Source organism: Lithobates pipiens, unplaced genomic scaffold, assembly GCF_037356315.1.
Source record: "Lithobates pipiens isolate NorthernLeopardFrog02 unplaced genomic scaffold, aLitPip1_a1.2 Scaffold_3, whole genome shotgun sequence".
NCBI lineage: Eukaryota > Metazoa > Chordata > Amphibia > Anura > Ranidae > Lithobates > Lithobates pipiens.
Genome location: NW_027507790.1, coordinates 55,519,216 through 55,539,276, shown reverse-complemented (window position 1 = coordinate 55,539,276; position 20,061 = coordinate 55,519,216). Strand labels below are relative to the sequence as shown.

Here is a 20,061-nt window from a genome sequence, read left to right as displayed (position 1 = left end):
CTGCTATTACTCCCGAGTATGGCGATACCACATGTGTGAGACTTTTACACAGTGTGGCCACATACAGAGGCCCAACATGCAGGGAGCACCATCAGGCGTTCTGGAGCACCCAGGACAATTCTGACATTTCTCTCCTACATGTAAAAATCATAATTTGCTTGCTAGAAAATTACATAGAACCCCAAAACATTATATATTTTTTAGCAAACACCCTGGAGAATACAATGGTGGTCGTTGCAACTTTTTATCTTGCACGGTATTTGCGCAGCAATTTTTCGAATGCTTTTTTTTGGAAAAATAACAATTTTGTGCTTAAAAAAAAAAAAAAAAACACAGAAAAGATAGCCCAATTTCTGCATAATGTGAAAGATGAAGTTATGCCGAGTAAATAGATACCTAACATGTCACTCTTCAAAATTGCACACGCTCGTGGAATGGCGCCAACGTCGCTACTTAAAAATGCCCATATGCAACGCTTTACATTTTTTTTACTGGTTACATGTTTTGAGTTACAGAGGAGGTCTAGGGCTAGAATTATTGCTCTCGCTCTAACGTTCGCAGCGATACCTCACATGTGTGGTTTGAACACCGTTTTCATATGTGGGCGGGACTTACGTATGCGTTCGCTTCTGCATGCGAGCACATGGGGACAGGGGCGCTTTAAAAAAAAAAAAATTCTTATTGTTCATTTTACTTTATTTATTTTAGTTTGACATTTTTTTCCCCAAAAATAAAATTTTTGATCACTTTTATTCCTATTACAAGGAATGTAAACATCCCTTGTAATAGGAATATGGGATGACAGGTCCTCTTTACAGTGAGATATGGGGTCAATAAGACCCTGCATCTCACCTCTAGGCTGGGAAGCCTGAAATAAAAAATATATATTCTGGCTTTGATTGTATTGGCGAGTCGGTAGAAGCACCGGAGGGCGGCGGGAGGGGGGGTGTCTATGGTTGGGTATTGCAGGGTATCTCTGAGTATGTCTGGGTATCTCCGGGTATGGCAATTTATGGCAGGGTATTGCAGAGTATTGGCTGGAATTGTACTGCAGAGTATTGGCAGGTACTGCAGAGTATTGGCGGGTACTGCAGAGTATTAGCTGGTATTGCAGAGTATTAGCTGGTACTGCAGAGTATTGGAGGGTATTAGCGGGTATTGCAGAGTATTAGCTGGTATTGCAGAGTATTGGCGGGTATTGCAGAGTATTGGTGGGTATTGCAGAGTATTGGCTGGTATTCAGTGTATTAGCGGGTATTGCAGAGTATTTGTGGGTATTGCAGTGTATTAGCTGGCATTGCAGAGTATTGGCTGGTATTGCAGAGTATTGGTGGGTATTGCAGAGTATTAGCTGGCATTGCAGAGTATTGGTGGGTATTGCAGAGTATTAGCTGGCATTGCAGAGTATTTGCTGGCATTGCAGAGTTTGGTGGGTATTGCAGAGTATTGGCTGGTATTGCAGAGTATTGGCAGGGAATTGAGGGGTTAATTTTCGGTGAGCAGCGACGTGGGCACTGCAGATGCAGCCCACAGCGCTGCTGACACCGATCTCTTCCCACTCCGCTGTACCGATCGGTACAGAGAGGGGGAGGGAGGAACCGGCGTCATAACATGATGCCGGTTTGTTTACAAGTGACCACTCCGTGATTTGACGGAGCGATCACGTGGTAAACGGCCACGATGAGCGGCAGTTTACCAGGATGCGCTGGGTCCTGTGGACCCAACGGTCACGGATGCTCTCAAGTGCGCACCCCAGGGGGCGCGCGAGAGCAGTATTCTAGGAGGACATCATATGACGGCCTCCCATAGTTAAACAACCGCCCTGTAGCCGTCATTCGGCTATGGGCCGGTTGTTAAGTGGTTAAAGGGATGAGCTGGCAACTCTAATCAGCACCTCTGCTGTGCAGTGGGCGCACTCGCGCGCCTGCTATCCCGCTTAAAGGGGCTGACGTATAGCTACGTCAGTTCGCAGGATCGTGCCAACCTAATAATAGTATAACGGCGGTGGCTGGTCGGGCAAGTGGTTAAGGCAGTTTTGAAGGCAAAAGGGGGTCAGTCCAACCCGGGACTAGCAAGATGTGGCCAGTGTGCGTATATTTCAATGTTTTTTTTTCATCATTCAGCCGAGAAGTGCTCTTCCACTGATTTGTCTAGCCCCAGCAGAACAACAGCATGTCACCAGCTGTGCTCCTCTCAGCACACTCGTACTGTGGCGCGAGACTGCTAAGCTCCACCTCGCCGGTATGTCAGGCGCGCCAAGGACAACCCCGTTGCCGTGAGACAGAGGGGTCCTGTCAGGCCGGAGCGGAAGTGTCGCAGCAGGCCGTACATTGGTCCCGGGTGGATCGTACATAAGGCGGAGAGGAGGTAGGGCGGGTCTGAGTTTTGGAACCGGTACAAGTGTGAGGGAGGTTACGCGCGTGTGTGTAAGGCAGGGCGGAGAGCTTTTGGAGCGACCGTTGAGAAGTGGCCAGGGAGGACAGCACAGTGCTGAGGAGCCCAGCTAAGGCATTGTACACCCCGCCGAGCTAGGCGGGCTACGGCCATAAGAGGACGGTGAAGCCGCTGGAGAGAGGAGAGTGTCAGAAGGGAGCAGGAAGCCAACTTGAGCCCCATTGTCCTATCAGCTGGAGGTGGTGGGGGCGCGGCGGGAAAGGCAGGGGACGCGGCCTGTAGAAGAAGTGACGTCTAGACAGACTAGAGAAGTCCCGGAGAGTTCGGGAAAAGGGAGGAATGAAGCCCATTTATGACATTCTGTTTAGTTGGGACCCCGCCGTGGGCTACACGGCCGTCTTGGCCTGTGTATTGGTGGCGGTGGTGGGGTGGCTATTCCGTCTGGCTGAGAAGAGATTCTGGAAACAGAAGTATTCCAATCCTCCACACTACGACCTGCAGCCTGGCTGGGAGGTGCGGCTAGGTGAGCAGATGTTTCGCTGCTACTTTCTAAAGTCCTATGACTCATCCAGTAATGGCTGCTATAGTGTTCTCTGCATGTCTACTTAGAAGGAAACCTCTTTACACTGCCAAGACATTAAACTCACAATAACCCCCCCCCCCCCTCCAAAAAAAAAAAAAAAAAGATGTAGCTCACAGTTTCTGAAATGCGGTGGCTGCATTCGTTTTCTTTCGAAACAGTTCACACCGCGTGCATTCCCAGTGTGTTTTTCTTCATCAAAAATGCATGGAAAGTAGGTTATGGTTTTCAATGGCATAGTTCACACCAGTACGTTCCAGAAAAAAAAAAACCCAAATTGGTGGATATTGGTCTCTGTGAAAGTAGCGTCTACAAGCTATGGTGCAAATGATTGAAAATTGATCACACCTGATGCATTTTTTTTTGTACACAAAGTGGTCAGTTTATAGGATCTTTCTAACTCAAAGCATGTAAATAGCAAAAATGACACCCCAAAACACATTCTGCTGCTACTGTGTATGGCGATACCACATGCGTGAGACTTTTACACAGCCTGACCACATACAGAGGCCCAACATTGAAGTAGTACCTTCAGGCGTTCTAGGAGTATAAATTGCACATCTCATTTCATTCTTACCTATCACACTTTTGAAGGTCCTTGAGCACCAGGACAGTGGAATTAACCACAAAATGACCCCATTTTGGAAAGCAAACATCCCAACATATATTCTATGAGGCATGGGCTGGACACAGGCACTCGGGTACACTGATGTCCTGTGACAGGTACTCGTGTACTCAGATGAACTGTGACAGGTACTCGTGTACTCAGATGAACTGTGACAGGTACTCGTGTACTCAGATGAACTGTGACAGGTACTCGGGTACTCGGATGAACTGTGACGGGTACTCGGGTACTCGGATGAACTGTGACGGGTACTCGGATGAACTGTGACGGGTACTCGGATGAACTGTGACGGGTACTCGGATGAACTGTGACGGGTACTCGGATGAACTGTGACGGGTACTCGGATGAACTGTGACGGGTACTTGGGTACTGTGACAAGTACTCGGGTACTCATGAACTGTGACGGGTACTGTGACGGGTACTCGGGTACTGTGACGGGTACTCGGGTACTGTGACGGGTACTCGGGTACTGTGACGGATACTCGGGTACTGTGACGGATACTCGGGTACTGTGACGGGTACTCAGGTACTGTGACGGGTGCTCATGAACTGTGACGGGTACTCGGGTACTGTGATGGGTACTCATGAACTGTGACGGGTACTCGGGTACTCATGAACTGTGACGGGTACTCGTGAACTGTGACGGGTACTCGGGTACTCATGAACTGTGACGGGTACTCATGAACCGTGACGGGTAGTCGGGTACCCATGGACCGTGACGGGTAGTCGGGTACCCATGGACCGTGACGGGTAGTCGGGTACCCATGGACCGTGACGGGTAGTCGTGTACTCTGATGACCTGTGACAGGCCCTCTTTATTGGGGGGGCATCAGTGTATGTTGGTGTACACTGTAAGCAGTAACGAGCTGTTACCACAATCTTCTCACACACGATTGGTGTGTGTGAGGAGAACCCGGTAACATCTCGTTACAGCAGTTTGTTGACATTCTGTGAACAGCTGTGATTGGATACAACCGGTCACATGATAAAAAGCCAATTTCATTGGCTCTTTACTGCGATTGGGGTTGGGCAGTGTCGGGTGACAAGCTCTGCGTTCGCCCTAGGAGCATGCACGAGCACCGTGCAAGTGGACAGTACATATGACCCGCTGTGATTGGACACAGCCAGTCACGTGGTAAACAGGCTTTTTTTTTTTCCTTGGCTCTTTACATGTATCTGGGATGGGCTGTGTCCGAGGGACACACCTAACCCCCGATCGCTGCACACACCCGGGGGACTGCAGGAGCCGTGAGAAACTGAGGATGTCATAGTACGCCCGCCCAGGATGGTCAATCCCATCTGCAGACGACATATGACTATAGCCTGGTATTGAAGTGCTTACAGTGTGTGGGTTTTTTTTATTTTTTTATTATGAAGCTGAATTCCCTTTTTCACAGCGCAGCTTTGCGGTCATGTGACCACCCACACCTCTCCTTCCCCAATCTAAGGACTACAGTGGGAGGGGCTGCGATTCCCCTCTGTCAGTCGGGAGGTGACGTGATCATATAGCAGCGCTGTGAAAGAAGGTATCTAGCTTCAAAATAAAATAAAAACACACACTGTACTGTATAAAAATCAAATAAATGGTGTTGCGCTACCTCATAAGATCAAATTATACTACAATCTCTTGTACTAAAAAAATTAAAAAAGTTGTGCTACCAAAAATGTAATTTCTGCCTATTAAGTAGGTAAAATATACCTTAAATTAAACAGTTATATATTATACAGTATATCAAAATAGTTCCAACTATATAAAGTGCCTTAAACAAATGCAATCGTGAATAAATGAATATAAAGTGTCCAGTGCTTAAATTAAATAGCAGCAATAAATATCAAAGTGTCTTGTGCATCCAAAACATCTATAAAAGTAATTCAATCAAAGGACTGTGTACATTCCAAACGTGGCACACACCGTGCAAAATCAACAAAAAGAAACAACCAATAAAGAAAATAGCTCAAAAAAATTAAAGTCTATGTTGTGAACTTGGGGTGAGTAAAGTGACCAGTGACTGATTCAGTGCTTCTCCAAAAGGGTTGCCAGAAAACGTGTCTAATCCTTATTCTGAGTGCTTCCACAGCACATCAGGTGAAATGGCCCCTTACCTTACTGCTGTAAGGTAAACAGCAGAACAGCCCAATAAAGAAAATTCAGGGATTGTATCCCCCTTTCCTAGCAGGTAAGTGCTGGCCCCCACGGTTGGTATTTTCCACACAGATCTTATTGCTCAATATTATTCCATAGTTGTTTCATAGGAAAGAGAGAAGTATGCTCCAATAGTGAAGTATGTAATAAAATTAATTTGTATATAAATACATTAGACAGGTACTCACACAGCGGAAGAAAATAACAGCTTTCAAGACACAAACAAACGAGCGTTCCACTCGCAATACGAACGTCACTTCTGGTATCCAAATTCCGACGCGTATCGTCACCGATCACGTGACTTCCTCAGGGAATCTGAGGAAGTCACGTGATCGGTGACGATACGCGTCGGAATTTGGATACCGGAAGTGACGTTCGTATTTTTTTAAGTGACGCGGGGACCGTCCTCATTGCGCTGCGCGGCTCGCGCATGCGCAATAGGGAACCGGGAAATGAAGCCGAAAGGCTCCATTTCCTGATCCCCATACCCAAGATGGTGGCGGCAGCACTCGAGTGTCGATCTAGAGATCGGCTTCGGGTGCCGACATCGCGGGCGCGCTGGACAGGTAAGTGTCACTATTTTAAAAGTCAGCAGCTGCAGTATTTGTAGCTGCTGACTTAAAAAAAAAAAAAAAAACGCGGAGTCCCGGCGGACTCCCGCTTTAAGGTATTTTACCTATTTAATAGGCAGAAATTACATTTTTGGTAGCACAACTTTTTAAATTTTTTTAGTATAAGAGATTGTAGTATAATTTGATCTTATGAGGTAGCGCAACACCAATTATTTGATTTTTATACAGTTACTATTTAGGGGGTAGGGTTATACCCCTACAGGTGGCCTGCTGCAACCTAAATTTAGGGATAGCCTATGTTCTTGTTGATAGCGCAGGGATACTTTTACTACACACTGTACTGTATATCTTGCTATAACAGTGGGGATACCAGTAATTGTGCTCAGTGACTTTAGTCACACGGAATGTGGGCAGGGAGATGTTTGGCATGCACCCAAACTAGGAACTGACAGGCAGGGAGGGGGAGACTCTGAAACACAGCTAGATGATGGAGGCATGTAAACTGACCACAGCATCTTGGGTCAGCAGCCATGATTACTGTGGTCAGCACAGCAATAGGCAGGAACTACCAGGTATTTTATGGCATAGAATGGGACAAAGGACACTGCAGATGCATTCTGCAGTTTATCATGCCTTAATCCTGCTAGATCACTTCAGGCTGGCACCTTTTAGTAGGTATAGCTATGTACAGTGCCTTGAAAAAGTATTCACACCCCTCAAAATTTTCCACATTTTGTCATGTTGCAACCAAAAACGTAAATGTATTTTGTGATAGACCAGCACAAGGTGGCACATAATTGTGAAGTGGAAGGAAAATGATAAATGGTTTTTAATTTGCTTTTACAAATATGTGAAGTGTGGCGTGCATTTGTATTCAGCTCCCAGAGCCAATACTTTGTAGAACCACCTTTCAATGCAATTAGAGCTGCAAGTCTTTTTGGGTATGCCTCTACCAGCTTTTTACATATAGAGAATTTAAATTTATGCCCATTCTTTGCAAACTAGCTCAAGCTCTGTCAGATTGGATGTAGAGCGTCTGTGAACAGCAATTTTCAAGTCTTGCCACAGATTCTCAATTTGATTTCGCTGTGTACTTTGACTGGGCCACTCTATCACGTGAATATGCTTTGATCTAAACCCTTCCATTGTAGCTTTGGCTGTATATTTAGGTCGTTGTCCTGCTGGAAGGTGAACCTCCACCCCAGTCTTATCATTTGCAGACTCGCAGGTATTCGTGTAAGATTGCCCTGCATGTGGCTCCATTCATCTTCCCATCAACTCTGACCAGCTTCTCCGTCCCTGCTGAAGAAAAGCATCCCCACAACATGATGCTGCCACCACCATGTTTCACAGTGGGGATAGTGTGTTAAGGGTGATGTGCAGTGTTAGTTTTCCGCCACAGTGTTTTTGCTTTTAGGCAAAAAAGTTAAATTGTGGTCTCATTTGACCAGAGCACCTTCTTCCACATGTTTGCTGTGCCCCCCACATGGTTTCTCGCAAATGGGGCTTTCTTTCAACAATGGCTTTCTTCTTGCACTCTTCCATAAAGACCAGATTTATGTAGTGCCAATTAATAGTAGTCCAGTCCTGTGGACAGTTTCTTCCACCTGAGCTGTGGATCTCTGCAGCTCCTCCAGAGTTGATTAATGCTCTCCTTGTCCGGCCTGTCAGTATAGGTGGACAGCCATGTCTTGGTAGGTTTGCAGTTGTGCCATACTCTTTCCATTTTCGGATGATGAATTGAAAAGTGCTCCTTGAGATGTTCAAAGCTTGGGATATGAATACTTTTTCAAGGCACTGTAAAACATTAAGTGTCTATACCAGTGATGGCGAACCTCTGCACCCCAGATGTTTTGGAACTACATTTCCCATGATGCTCATGCACTCTGCAGAGTGCATGAGCATCATGGGAAATGTAGTTCCAAAACATCTGGGGTGCCAAGGTTCGCCATCACTGGTCTATACTGTTGTTGGGTGTCTTTTTTTTTTTTTTTTTTTTTTTTTTTAAATGCATTAATACACTGGGGTTGATTTACTAAGACCCCTTTCACACTGGGTCGTTTTGCAGATGCAATTGCGGTAAAAATAGCGCTTGCAAACTGACCTGAAACAGCCCAGAGGACTTTCACACTGGAGCAGTGCGCTAGGAGGACTGTAAAAAAAGTCCTGCTAGTAGCATCTTTAGAGCAGTGTATACACCGCTCCTGCCCATTGAAATCAATAAGGCAGCGTAGCCGAATAGTGCCGCAAATCTGCCGGTAAAGCACCACTAAAAAATAGCGTCGCTTTACCGCAGACGCACCTCCCGCCCCAGTGTGAAAGGGGCTTAAAGGCAAATTTGCTCTGCATTTCACGTGCACTTGGAAGTACAGTCGCTGTAGATCCAGGGGGCAGATCTAAAATCGGGGGAAGCTCTTTTGATTTTATCATGTTCAAGCCAAAATGCTGTTTATTTTTCTTGCATGTCCCCCTCGGATCTACAGCGACTGCACTTCCAAGTGTACTTGCAGTGCTAAGCGGATTTGCCATTAATAAATAAATCCCACCTTCTCACCCTGCTCTGCACATGCTCAGTGGCTCTCCATTTTTAGGCACTGCCTAGTTTGTAGAGGCCGAGCTGCTGACAGCCGTGAAGTGTATTTAAACCCTTCTATCCTTTACAGCCAAGGAAGCTGCTTTTGTTTGATCCATAATTGCCGTGGTGCTGCACATATGATCACTTATGACACCAGCCATTTGATAGGTTGACAGTTCGGTTGAGGACATGATCAAATGTGACCGGTAGACCCCCTTTCACACTGGAGGAGTTTTTCAGGCATTCTAGTGCTAAAAAAAGCACCTGTAAAGCGCCTGAAAGATGTCTCATCTGCAATCCGTGTGAAAGCCTGAGTGATTTCACACTGGGGCGCTGCGCAGGCAGGAGGTCAAAAGTCCTGCAAGCAGCTTCTTTGAGGCGCGGTGTATGCACCGCTCCTAAAGCACCCCTGCCCTTTGAAGTCAATGGGCAGCGGCGCTTTGAATGCGCTTTTAAACCTTTATTCGGCCATTAGCGGGAAGGTTAAAAGCGCCCCGCTAGCAACCAAAAAGCATCTCTAAAACCGTTTGCCTCTTGGCAAACCCAGCATTCCAGGAACTGTTTTTTTAAACTTAAATCGATGGGTTTAGTTCTGCTTTATGATTTACTGCTGTTCTTGGGCTCTGGCCTTCAAGAAGAAACCGGATCAATGCTAGCGCCAATTTAAAGTGCACACTAATTTTGGTAACCTAACTAAAATAATTAATGTGGAATGTATGTTCCTTGCTAAACGTTTTTTTTATCAAGTTGTTATGACTTCTGTTTTAACCACTTGCCGACTGCCGCACACAGATGTAGGTTGGCAGAATGGCACAGGCAGGCAAATGAGCGTACCTGTACGTCCCTTTGAATTTGCTGCCTATCGGGAGTGTGCCTGCAGGCCCCGCAAACTCTCTGTTCGCCGGTGGCCCCCGACTGCAGTGAGGAGAGGCAGAACAGGGAGATGTAAACAAGGCATTTCCCTGTTCTGCCTAGCAACATGATCTGTCATATTGTAGTGAACCCACCCCCCCTCCCCCTACAGTTAGAACACCCCCCTAGTGTTTAACCCCCTTTCCTGCCAGTGTCAATTATACAGTAATCAGTGGCTATTTGTAGCTCTGATCGCTGTAGAAATGACAGTGCTCCCAAAATAGTGTCCGATGTGTCTGCCATAATGTCGCAGTCCCGATAAACAGTGCAGTTCGCTGCCATTACTAGTAAAAAAAAAAAAAAAAAATGCCATAAATCCCCTATTTTGTAGCTGCTATAACTTTTGAGCAGACCAATCAATATACACTGACTCCGACCCCCCCCCCTTTTTTTTTTTTACCAAAAATATGTAGAAGAATACATGTCAGCCTAAACTGAGGAAGATTTTTTTGTGTGTGTGTGTGTGTGTGTGTGTATATACACAAAAAAAAAATGATGTATATATGTGGGGGTTCTACAGTAATTTTCTAGGAAAAAAAAAAAAGTGGTTAAACTGTTTTCAATTACACACAATCTATTTAAATTGTTACAATATTTATACTTAAGTTCAACTGATAAAGAATGTTTTGATTCTTGGCAGACTGCCCAGTTTTTCTCTTCCTTTCTTTTGATGGCTGTAGTTTCAGAAGAGCAGAGAGAATTCTTTACATGGAAAGAATAAACAGTACTGTGGTGCTATTGTAATATTCATGGCAGGTGTGGAAGGGTGGTTAAAGCGGAGTTCCACTGAAAAAATTAAGTCAGCAGTTACAAATACTACAGTGGCTGACTTTTAATATATGGACACTTGCCTGCCCGGGTGCCCGTGATGTCCTCACCCAAAGCCGATTTGTCCCTCGTCTCCCGGGTGGAGGCGTCGGCATCTTTGGTAAGGGAATCGGTAAGCGAAGTCTTGTGGCTTTACAGCCTGGTTGCCTACTGTGCTGCTCGAACTCGCTGGTCCCTGCTTTCTTCTGGGACCTGTGTGTCTCCCAGAAGACAGCGGGGGGACGGAGGAGGGGCCGGACGTCACGTAGATAGCCGCGGATACTGCAGTGATCTATGCCCGGAAGTGGGAGCAAATACCTGGATTTTACAGGTATCTGCTAAACCCCCCCCCCCTCCCCCGAAAGGCACCAAATGTGACACTGGAGGGGAGAGGAATCCAAAAAGCGGAAGTTAAATTTTTGGGTGGAACTCTGCTGTAAGAAGCTTTAACCGCTTCCCGACTACCGCATGCTGATGTAAGTCGGTACAATGGCACAGGTGTGCAAAAGGGCATACACATATGACACTTCGTAACCCTGGGGTAGTGGGCGCGGGTCCCTCGGACTCTATGTCCGCCTGCAACTCACGATAGGGGGAGAACAGTGAGATGTAAACAAGGCATTTCCCTGTTCTGCCAAATGACATGACAGGGATCTACTGCTCCCTGGAGCAGTGATCTGACATGTCCTAGGTAACACCCCCCCCCCCCCCCCAACCACAGTTGGAACATGTTGAGGGAACAAAGTTAACCCCTTAATCGCTCCCCAGTGTTTAACCCCTTCCCTGCAGTGACATTTAGACAGTAATCAGTGCATTTTTATATAACTGATTGCTGTATAAATGACAGTGGTCCCAAAAATAGTGTCAAGTGTCCCATCTGTCTTTTTATTTTTTGCATTATAAAAAAAAAAAAAAAAAAAAAAAAAACTGCAGAGGTGATCAAATACCATATGTTTTGGTACAACGTCGCACGGCTGCGCAATTGTCAGTTAAAGTGACGCAGTCCCGAATCACGAAAAATGCTCTGGTCATTAAGGTCGTAAAATCTTCTGGGGTTGAAGTGGTTTAAACCACTTCTTATCCAGTACTCCAGACGGATGGAAAATAGGATCTGGATTTGGGAGATTGGATAGTGGCAGGTGTCAGGGGACATACCATTCTGCCGCTCTGTAGGGGTGAATGGAATGGAAAAACTGACAGGTGGACCTAATTGGACAGCAAAAGTGAAAGGACCCCCCGAGTGCAGACCTGTGAAGGAGGGGGTATAATCATACTCCCCATGTGAGTACACCCATATGCAGGCCATACATGGTCGAATTTCGAACAAATTTTCTTTTCAAAACGAGAAAAAATTTTTTGTGATCCGATGATACCACCATTGATTTTTGAAATTCGGCTGACCAAGCCTTCAGTTTCACCTCATGTTGCTACAGAAAATAATTTTCTTGGCCGGGAATCTTCTTTTCTCTCCGTAAATGTTCTTTTCTTATTACATTTCTCGCACGATTCTCCCATCATTGATTAGAAAATCGTTCGTTTTTCAAAAAATTTCCAACATGTCCAATTCCTCAAATTTGATTTCCGCACGAAAATCGGCTGTTGCTGCAGCCCACTAATGGTGCGAAATTCATACGAAAATTCTTAGATACGATTTTCGAAAGAAAATTATTTCGCAATTGGAACCGTGTATGGCCGGCATTAGATTCTTACTGCAAAGATAAAGCTTTGAAGCTGTAGTTATATGGGGATGCCTAGGCACAATAACATACCTGGAAGCACATGGTGTTTTTTCAGTGGGAATTGCAAACAAGTATACTTCTCTATTCAGAAGGAACTCCATTCCGAGTTGAAAAAAAATAAAGGATACTGCTTGGGCACATTAAACCTTTTTAGTGTTTCTTAAAACATTTGAAATCTTCACTTTGAGTTCACATCCATTTTAAAACGGAAGTTAGCCATTGAGATTTATATCTTTTGTATTGAGGAATATAAACTGTATGGGAAGAAAATAAGCTAACAAACCATTTCACATGCGTCTAGTTTTCTGTATTGGTTTAAACAGTGCAGTTGCTGATGAGTGGAACACTGTTCTTTCCTTTTAGGCAAGCAGAGTATGGAAGAGATTCTTACCAATCTGAAGTTGTTGGACCCAGATGAACTGAGGGAGGAGATACTTAAATCTGGATTGAAATGTGGGCCTATTACTTCAACTACTCGATCAACATTTGAGCGGAAACTAGCTCGAACGTTACTGGAACAACAAGGTGTTAATTTAGAGACTGTAAATTCAAATGAGGGTGTACACACAGCTGACTGTACCCAAAATACACAGAGTTTCCAGGTGAACAAATGCTCTGAAGACCGGGAATTTGGGTATAATGTTGGCCTAAACCCCCCTATTGAAGATACATCACCTGTGAACCACCTATTGGATGAAGCATGTATCTCCAACCAAACAAATTCCAATGAACCCCCTATGTTTTATGCGGTTTGTCCATTGCATGAAGACCATCTGGTTAAAAATGGTAAGCCTTTTTTTCTGTATAATCTATCATAATTTCCTATTACATTTTTTTTTTTTTTTTCAAATTTACCATAATCGTTTCGCTAATGGGGAAAAAAGTGCTTCTTTTTTTCCCCCAAGTGTTAAAATGCACATTTTAGACCTGTAGATTAGCAATGACCCCAAACGTTATATATTTTCTGAAAACGGGGACGTTGGCGAATAAAGTGGTGGTAGTTATTTTTATGTCAAAAGATATTAGTACAACAATTTTGTCACATTTTTAGTAAGTTTGCTAAAGCAAATGTTAGGCCATAACAACGCAATGTAGTGTATTACCCAATTTTTTGATATAACACAAGTTTTTGCATCAGGTAATGCCAAACATCAGGCCCTAAAACTGCATGCACTTGTAAGGCGCTTTTCACACAGGTGGACCAATCGGGTCTGCCTGATGTATTTTTTATTTTATTTTTTTCTGACCCAATTGGACCATACATTGCCCTCTATGGCACAATGGCTGTAAAAGTACATGTCTGTTTACACGTGACGACATCCGATCCTATCTACTAAAAACAGACGGATGGGGATCAGTTCCCCATTTGTCTGGCAGATTGGGTCAGACCGCCTATCAAGGAAAGTGGGCTGTGTCTGCTCTGCATAAGTGGAGCAGACATGGACCTGTCATCTGCCTGCTGAGCCAGGATCAGCGTATCGGCCTGTCCCACTGAACAGGCTGATATGCTGGCAGAGTCTGCCTGTGTGAAAGAGCCCTAAAATGGCAACAACCTTCAGTGCCCAAAGTTGTCAACTCATGCTTTAACCACTTGCTTACTGGGCACTTAAACCCCCCTCAGTCCCAGACCAATTTTCAGCTTTCAGCGCTGATGCACTTTGAATGACAATTGCGCGGGCATACAACACTGTACCCAAATGAAATTTTTATCATTTTTTTCCCACAAATAGAGCTTTCTTTTGGTGGTATTTAGTTACAGCTCGGAGTTTTATTTTTTGCTAAACAAACAAAAAAAGATGCAAAAAAAAAAAAAAAAAAAAAAATCATGTTTTAATAGTTTGTTATAAAATTTTGCAAACGGGTCATTTTTCTCCTTCATTGAAGTGCGCTGATAAGGCGGCACTGATGGGCTGCATTGGTGGGCACTGATGGGCTGCATTGGTGGGCACTGATGGGCTGCATTGGTGGGCACTGATGGGCTGCATTGGTGGGCACTGATGGGCTGCATTGGTGGGCACTGATGGGCTGCATTGGTGGGCACTGATGGGCTGCATTGGTGGGCACTGATGGGCTGCATTGGTGGGCACTGATGGGCTGCATTGGTGGGCACTGATAGGCATAGTTAAGGCGGCACTAATAGGCACAGATAAGGCGGCACCGATGGGCACAGATAAGGCGGCACCGATGGGCACAGATAAGGCGGCACCGATGGGCACAGATAAGGCGGCACAGATGGGCAAAGATGGGCACAGATAAGATGGCACGGATGGGTGGCACGGATAAGTGGCACGGATGGGTGGCACGGATGGGCACTGATGGGTACCACAGATAGATGGGACTGATGGGCACTGATAGGTGGCACTGATAGGTGGCTCTGATAGGTGGCACTGCTGGGTACTGATGGGCGGCACTGCTGGGTACTGATGGGCGGCACTGCTGGGCACTGATGGGCGGCACTGCTGGGCACTGATGGGCGGCACTGGGGTGCAGCACCTTTGAGGCAGATTGGGTGGCACTGTGGGTGGCACTGTGGGTGGCACTGTGGGTGGCACTGTGGGCACAGACGGGGGGCACTTACTTTTACTTTTAGTTATTCTTCAGGATGGCACTGCGGGAGGCAGGTGGGCACTGGCAGGTGGCATGTGGTGCCTTGCATTGCTGGCCGTGATCGGGACTGATGTCCCGATCACGGCCGCCGGTGATCGGCTTTTTTTTTTTCTCCTCGCGCTGTCAGCGCGAGGAGGAATAATAGCCGATTACCGGCTCCGTTCTATCACATGATCAGCTGTCATTGGCTGACAGCTGATCACGTGATAAGGGGTCGGGATCGACCCCTTACACGGATCGGTGATCAGGCGAGTCTCACGGACTCGCCGATCACAGAGCGCGCCGCGCGCGCCCCTCAGGGGGCGCGCAGGCCGCTCGTAACCGGGATGACGTCAATAGACGTAGTCCCGGAAATCTAGGTCCGCGCTAATGCCGTCATTCGGCAATAGCGCGGTACCCAAGTGGTTAAACGCCTTTTACAAGTTCATCAGTTTAGAGTTATTGCTGAAAGACGACCCTAGAATTGTTGCTCTCACTCTGTTGTGCACAACAATTTATGTAACATGCATAACACAATTTGTTTTTGTATGTAGCCAAACCTTACGCTTACATATGTGGGGGCTTTAAAAAAAAAAAAAAAAAAAAAAAAAGTTCTTAATCCTACAGGACCCAGGCAAAAAGTATTCATAGATAGACCCTGGATTATAGACCTCGTACTTTTTTTTTTTTTTATTATTTACTGGCAAAACGTTTGAGGCCACGTCCCCTGGCTCCTCCCCTATAACCTTCTTCAAGGTTAAGAAAAAAAAGGGGGGGGGGGGAGAAGCACTGAACTGCATCAAAATGCACTGGAACACATCAAACGCGTATGCAGAAAAGCGCAAGGATGCATCCAGACTGCGTTTAGCAGGGCCTTCTTCTCTGACGTGTTTTTCCTATAGAGCAGTGATGGTGAACCTTGGCACCCCAGATGTTTTGGAACTACATTTCCCATGATGCCCTGCTACACTGCATGAGCATCATGGGAAATGTAGTTCCAAAACATCTGGGGTACCAAGGTTCACCATCACTGCTATAGTGTGCTTACCTCTTCTGAAATGCTGCTGTAGTGCATTCACATTTCAAGAGCCATTCATGTCATGTACTGTTAACTACTTGCCGTCCGCAGAGGGCACGCAGCACTGTGACCGTGGCAGCGTCGTGTTGTGCCGCAGCTCTTTAACCATGTGATTGGCTGTGTCCAATCACAGCCGTTCACATGTAACTACGGAAGTGCCGTGAATTGGCTCTCCTCGCCTCACATTGACTGTGTGTGGTTAGGAGGGCTGATCCAGTGGCATCTCCTCGCAGGGGAGACCTGGGCAAGTATTCAGGACACTGATCATTAGTGCCCTGATTACAGGAAAGCTCCATCAGTGCCACCAATATGTGCCGCCTATCAGTACCCATCAGTGCGACATATTAATGCTACCTCACCAGTGCACATCAGTGAAGGGGAAAAATTGCTTGCCTTCTATTTAAAAAAAAATAAAAAATCCCAGTGGTGACTAAATACTACCAAAAGAAAGCTGTATTTATGTGAAGAAAAAGAAAAATGTATTTGGGCAGAGGGTTGTATGACGGCGCAATTGTCATTCAAAGTGCGATGGTGCTGAAAAATGGCCTAGGCAGATAGGGGGTGAAAGTGCCCTGTACTGAGGTGGTTAAAGTCTCCTTGTTATCCAGAGTGATTCTCCACACTCAAAGGATTCTATCCAGACCTGTTTACAGTACCAAAGCTCAGTAGAAGTATGTGTCCTATTCTGGACTTAAAGTGATGACGATTTTATTTTAGGATTTTTTTTTCCCCCTAAAATAAAATGCATCATACTTACCTGCTCTGTCCAAAGGTTTTGCACAGAGCTGCCCTGATCCTCCTCCTTCTGGGATACACCATCAGTGCTTCTGGCTTCTCCTGCCTTTAAGCCCCAGCAAGCCGCTTGCTAGGTGGTGTTCCCGTACTATTAATACTGTGTTTTGGCTCCACCCCCTGCTCCCTGGCCACAATATCCCTTTCTGCGTATTCCTATTTATCCACCTAATCAGTGCTTTGCAGTTGCACAGCCATTTTCAGTTTGTTGGGCTTTGGCCTATCCTCTACTCCCAGAATATACACAAAGGTCCTATCACCTCTTCTTGCCCTCCTCAGAATTCAGGACATCCAGGTCACAGGTTATATAGAAGACATTCTCCTGAAGGATTTATCTCCCTTACAGCTGTCTGCAAATATTGACAAAACAATTTCAGCTGCTTCAGGCTTTTGGTTGTGTGATCAATTTTCAAAGATCTGCTTTTTGGCTTTCTCTTGGAATACTTCAGGTCTGGTCCTGGATACAACCCAAGGATATATTTTCCTTCCAGAAAATAAATGTCTTTATCAGAGCCCACATTTAGAGGAAGTAAACCCTGATGGGTTTTTCCTCCTCTGTTTCCCTGCAAAGGTAAAGCCTAATGGGCTACTATGCATCGCATAGCAGCCCATTATGTGTCACTTACCTGACACAGGAGCCTGCAATTTCACCGTTGTCCCCTCTTCCATCTTCCTTTCGCAAATCGCGGCTTTGGCGCTGTGATTGGCTGGAGCCACGATGACTTCACTCCCGCACAGTGCTCCTGCGCGTCGTTGTCTACGGCACATGCGCGGTAGACATCGTGCTTGTCTTTTGCAAATCTCTCCTAAACAGTGTAGGTTTAGGAGATATTTCTTACAAGTAAGCCTTAATATAGGCTTCACTGTAGATAAAAGTGGTCTGCAAGGGTTTAAAACCACTTTGAGATTTGATTTTAATAAGGCATCCCACATTGAGATTCTTCATGAGAGTTCTAGGCCTCATTTTAGGCTGTAGAATTTGTCCAACATCTTGTGGACCTGCAATAAACATGCTCTTTCTCTCAAACTTACCCATGCTCCTTTCCACCCAAGCAAGGAATTCTCCTTGTGGTTGAATTCCAGCCCAGCCTTAAAGGGATACTTAAAGTGGATGTAAACCCTCACATATACCCAGTGAAGTGAACAGCCTCAGATGATACACAGATGAAATCTTCCTACGTGTATATCTGCTGCCTTCAGCTTTATATACTGTTTACTCGTATCTCCTGCGTGGGGTTATTACTGCTGTATTTTTTCAAATCTTAATGAAAATATTGTACCAGAGAGTGCACGTCATGTTAGAATTTTCTCTACCTGTTCCAGCAGGGGGAGGGGAGTCTTGCCATACACTGACACAGCTGATTGGAGGAAAGGCGCACACACCTCCTCTCCTCATAGTCAGAGACTTACAGAGCTGTTCTGTGAAATGACCAGCTCTTTGCTAACCTATTTGTAGCACCCACCCTGACACAAATTTTAGGTTGCTTTTACCACAGTTGACAGGACTGCATGGAGCGGTGTGCTCGTAGGAACGAACGGCGTGAGTGGACGGAGTTTTTGCTTTCCAGCATTCGGAGGTGCGAGAGATCACTTCCGCTGGAATTGCGTCATCAGGGGGTGCCGCCGTACCTGTTCCAGTCCCCAGGGCGCAGCGGTGTGGCTGTAGGGCTGCCTGGAGTGCTGTAAAGGCTCAGGGAGCCTGAGTGATACAGGAACTATGGCGGGCACAGTGGTGCAGGTGGACTCTGGTTCGGCAGGCTCCAGCACCTCCCAGGTAAGCTTAGTGAGGGCAGTCCAGGTCTTACATGGGGGGGGGGGGGGGTTGAGGGGTCACTTTGACATAGAACACTCCCGGGGTGGGGAACCTGCTGGTGAGGGGGGCACTTCCTAGGCAGACCCTAAAAGCACAGTGGTGTGGGTGAGGGGAGGTATTCTAATGGGAGCCCCCCTTTTTTTTTTTTTTTTTTTCTCTTTCAGGTCAAACAGGATAGAGCCCAGATACCCTTGCCCAGAAGGAAATGTGCCGTGTGTGTGGGGCTAAGTTAGGCACCGGTTGAGAGAAGCCGCTTTGCCCTGAGTGTGTCAGTAGCCTTGTCAAGGATGACTCTGTGGCAGCTTGTCACAAAGTCTTGACATCCGTAAAGGATGAGATTGCATCCACTTTCCAGTTGTTTAAGAGTATGATTGACAGGATGCAGGGTCCCTCTGTTTCCTTACCCATGGTAGATAGCATGCCTTCCTTATCTGAGCCAAGTCAGGAGGAGGAGGGGGATAAGGAGAGGGTGCCAAGATCGATAGCCTCTTCTCGGACAGGGTCAACTTCCGAGTCTGAGGGGGAGGAAGAGTCCTCTAGGGTGTCCAGATACAAGTTATCTTTGGACGACGTGGGTGACCTTCTTAAAGCGATATGACACTCTGGAAATCAGGGAAGAACAGGTCTAACTTTCCAAGCATGACTTGATGTATCAGGGGTCAAGTGCACAGAAAGACAGGGTATTCCCCGTTCATAAATCATTGATTGAGGCGATTTTTCTGGAGTGGGAGCAGCCCAGGCAGCCTTAAACTGAGGTTCCCTTTTAAAACGGATGCGGTGCATCCCTGGAACAAGGTCCCCAAGCTTGATGCCCCTTTGACTAAAGTCTGTAAGAAGACTGATTTGGCCTTTGATGACATGGGTTCCCATGGATAAGAGGGGAGATGTACTGCTTAAGAGGGCTTGGGATGCCTCTTCGATTGGGCTCAAACCAGCCCTTGCAGCTACCTGTGTGGCCAGGAATTTAGAGTGTTGGCTTACCCAGTTGCAGACGCATATTTCAGCGGGTACTTCCAGGCAACAACTGTTGAAGTCCTTCCCGTTACTGTTCAAAGCAGTGGGATTTTTGGCTGGCGCCTCCGCAGAGTCAGTTAAATTAGCTGCCAGGTCTGCCGTATTAGTGAATGCAACCAGAAGGGCCGTATGGCTTAAGACCTGGAAGGGTGATGCAGCTTCAAAGTTAAAGCTGTGCGGATTATCTTTTTCTGGGGAACACTTGTTCGGACCTGGCCTGCAAGAAGCGTTAGGCCGCGTACACACGGGCGGACTGTTCGCCCAACTTTGTCCGTCAAACAGTTTCGGCAAACAGTCCGCTCAAACTTAGCATGGACGGACATGGCCACACACGACGGACGAACAGTTTGCTGAAACCGTGCGCGATGACGTGAACGGCACGTATGACGGGACGAAAAATACGACGTCCTATACACTGCAATATAGCTTTC

At 46.3% G+C, this 20,061-nt stretch overlaps 1 protein-coding gene across 2 annotated transcripts in view; it reads left to right on the top strand.

Annotated features, from left to right (window-relative positions):
- Positions 1–2,222: 2,222 nt before the first annotated feature.
- Positions 2,223–20,061, top strand: part of ANKLE2 (ankyrin repeat and LEM domain containing 2) — a 147,851-nt gene continuing 130,012 nt past the window's right edge. Inside the window, exons 1-2 of one of the 2 annotated variants that reach the window (XM_077461722.1) lie at positions 2,223–2,367; positions 12,711–13,133. In XM_077461722.1, coding sequence (XP_077317848.1) covers positions 12,722–13,133 — 412 coding nt within the window. In that variant the 5' untranslated portion in view covers positions 2,223–2,367; positions 12,711–12,721. The other variant, XM_077461720.1, reaches the window with a different exon arrangement.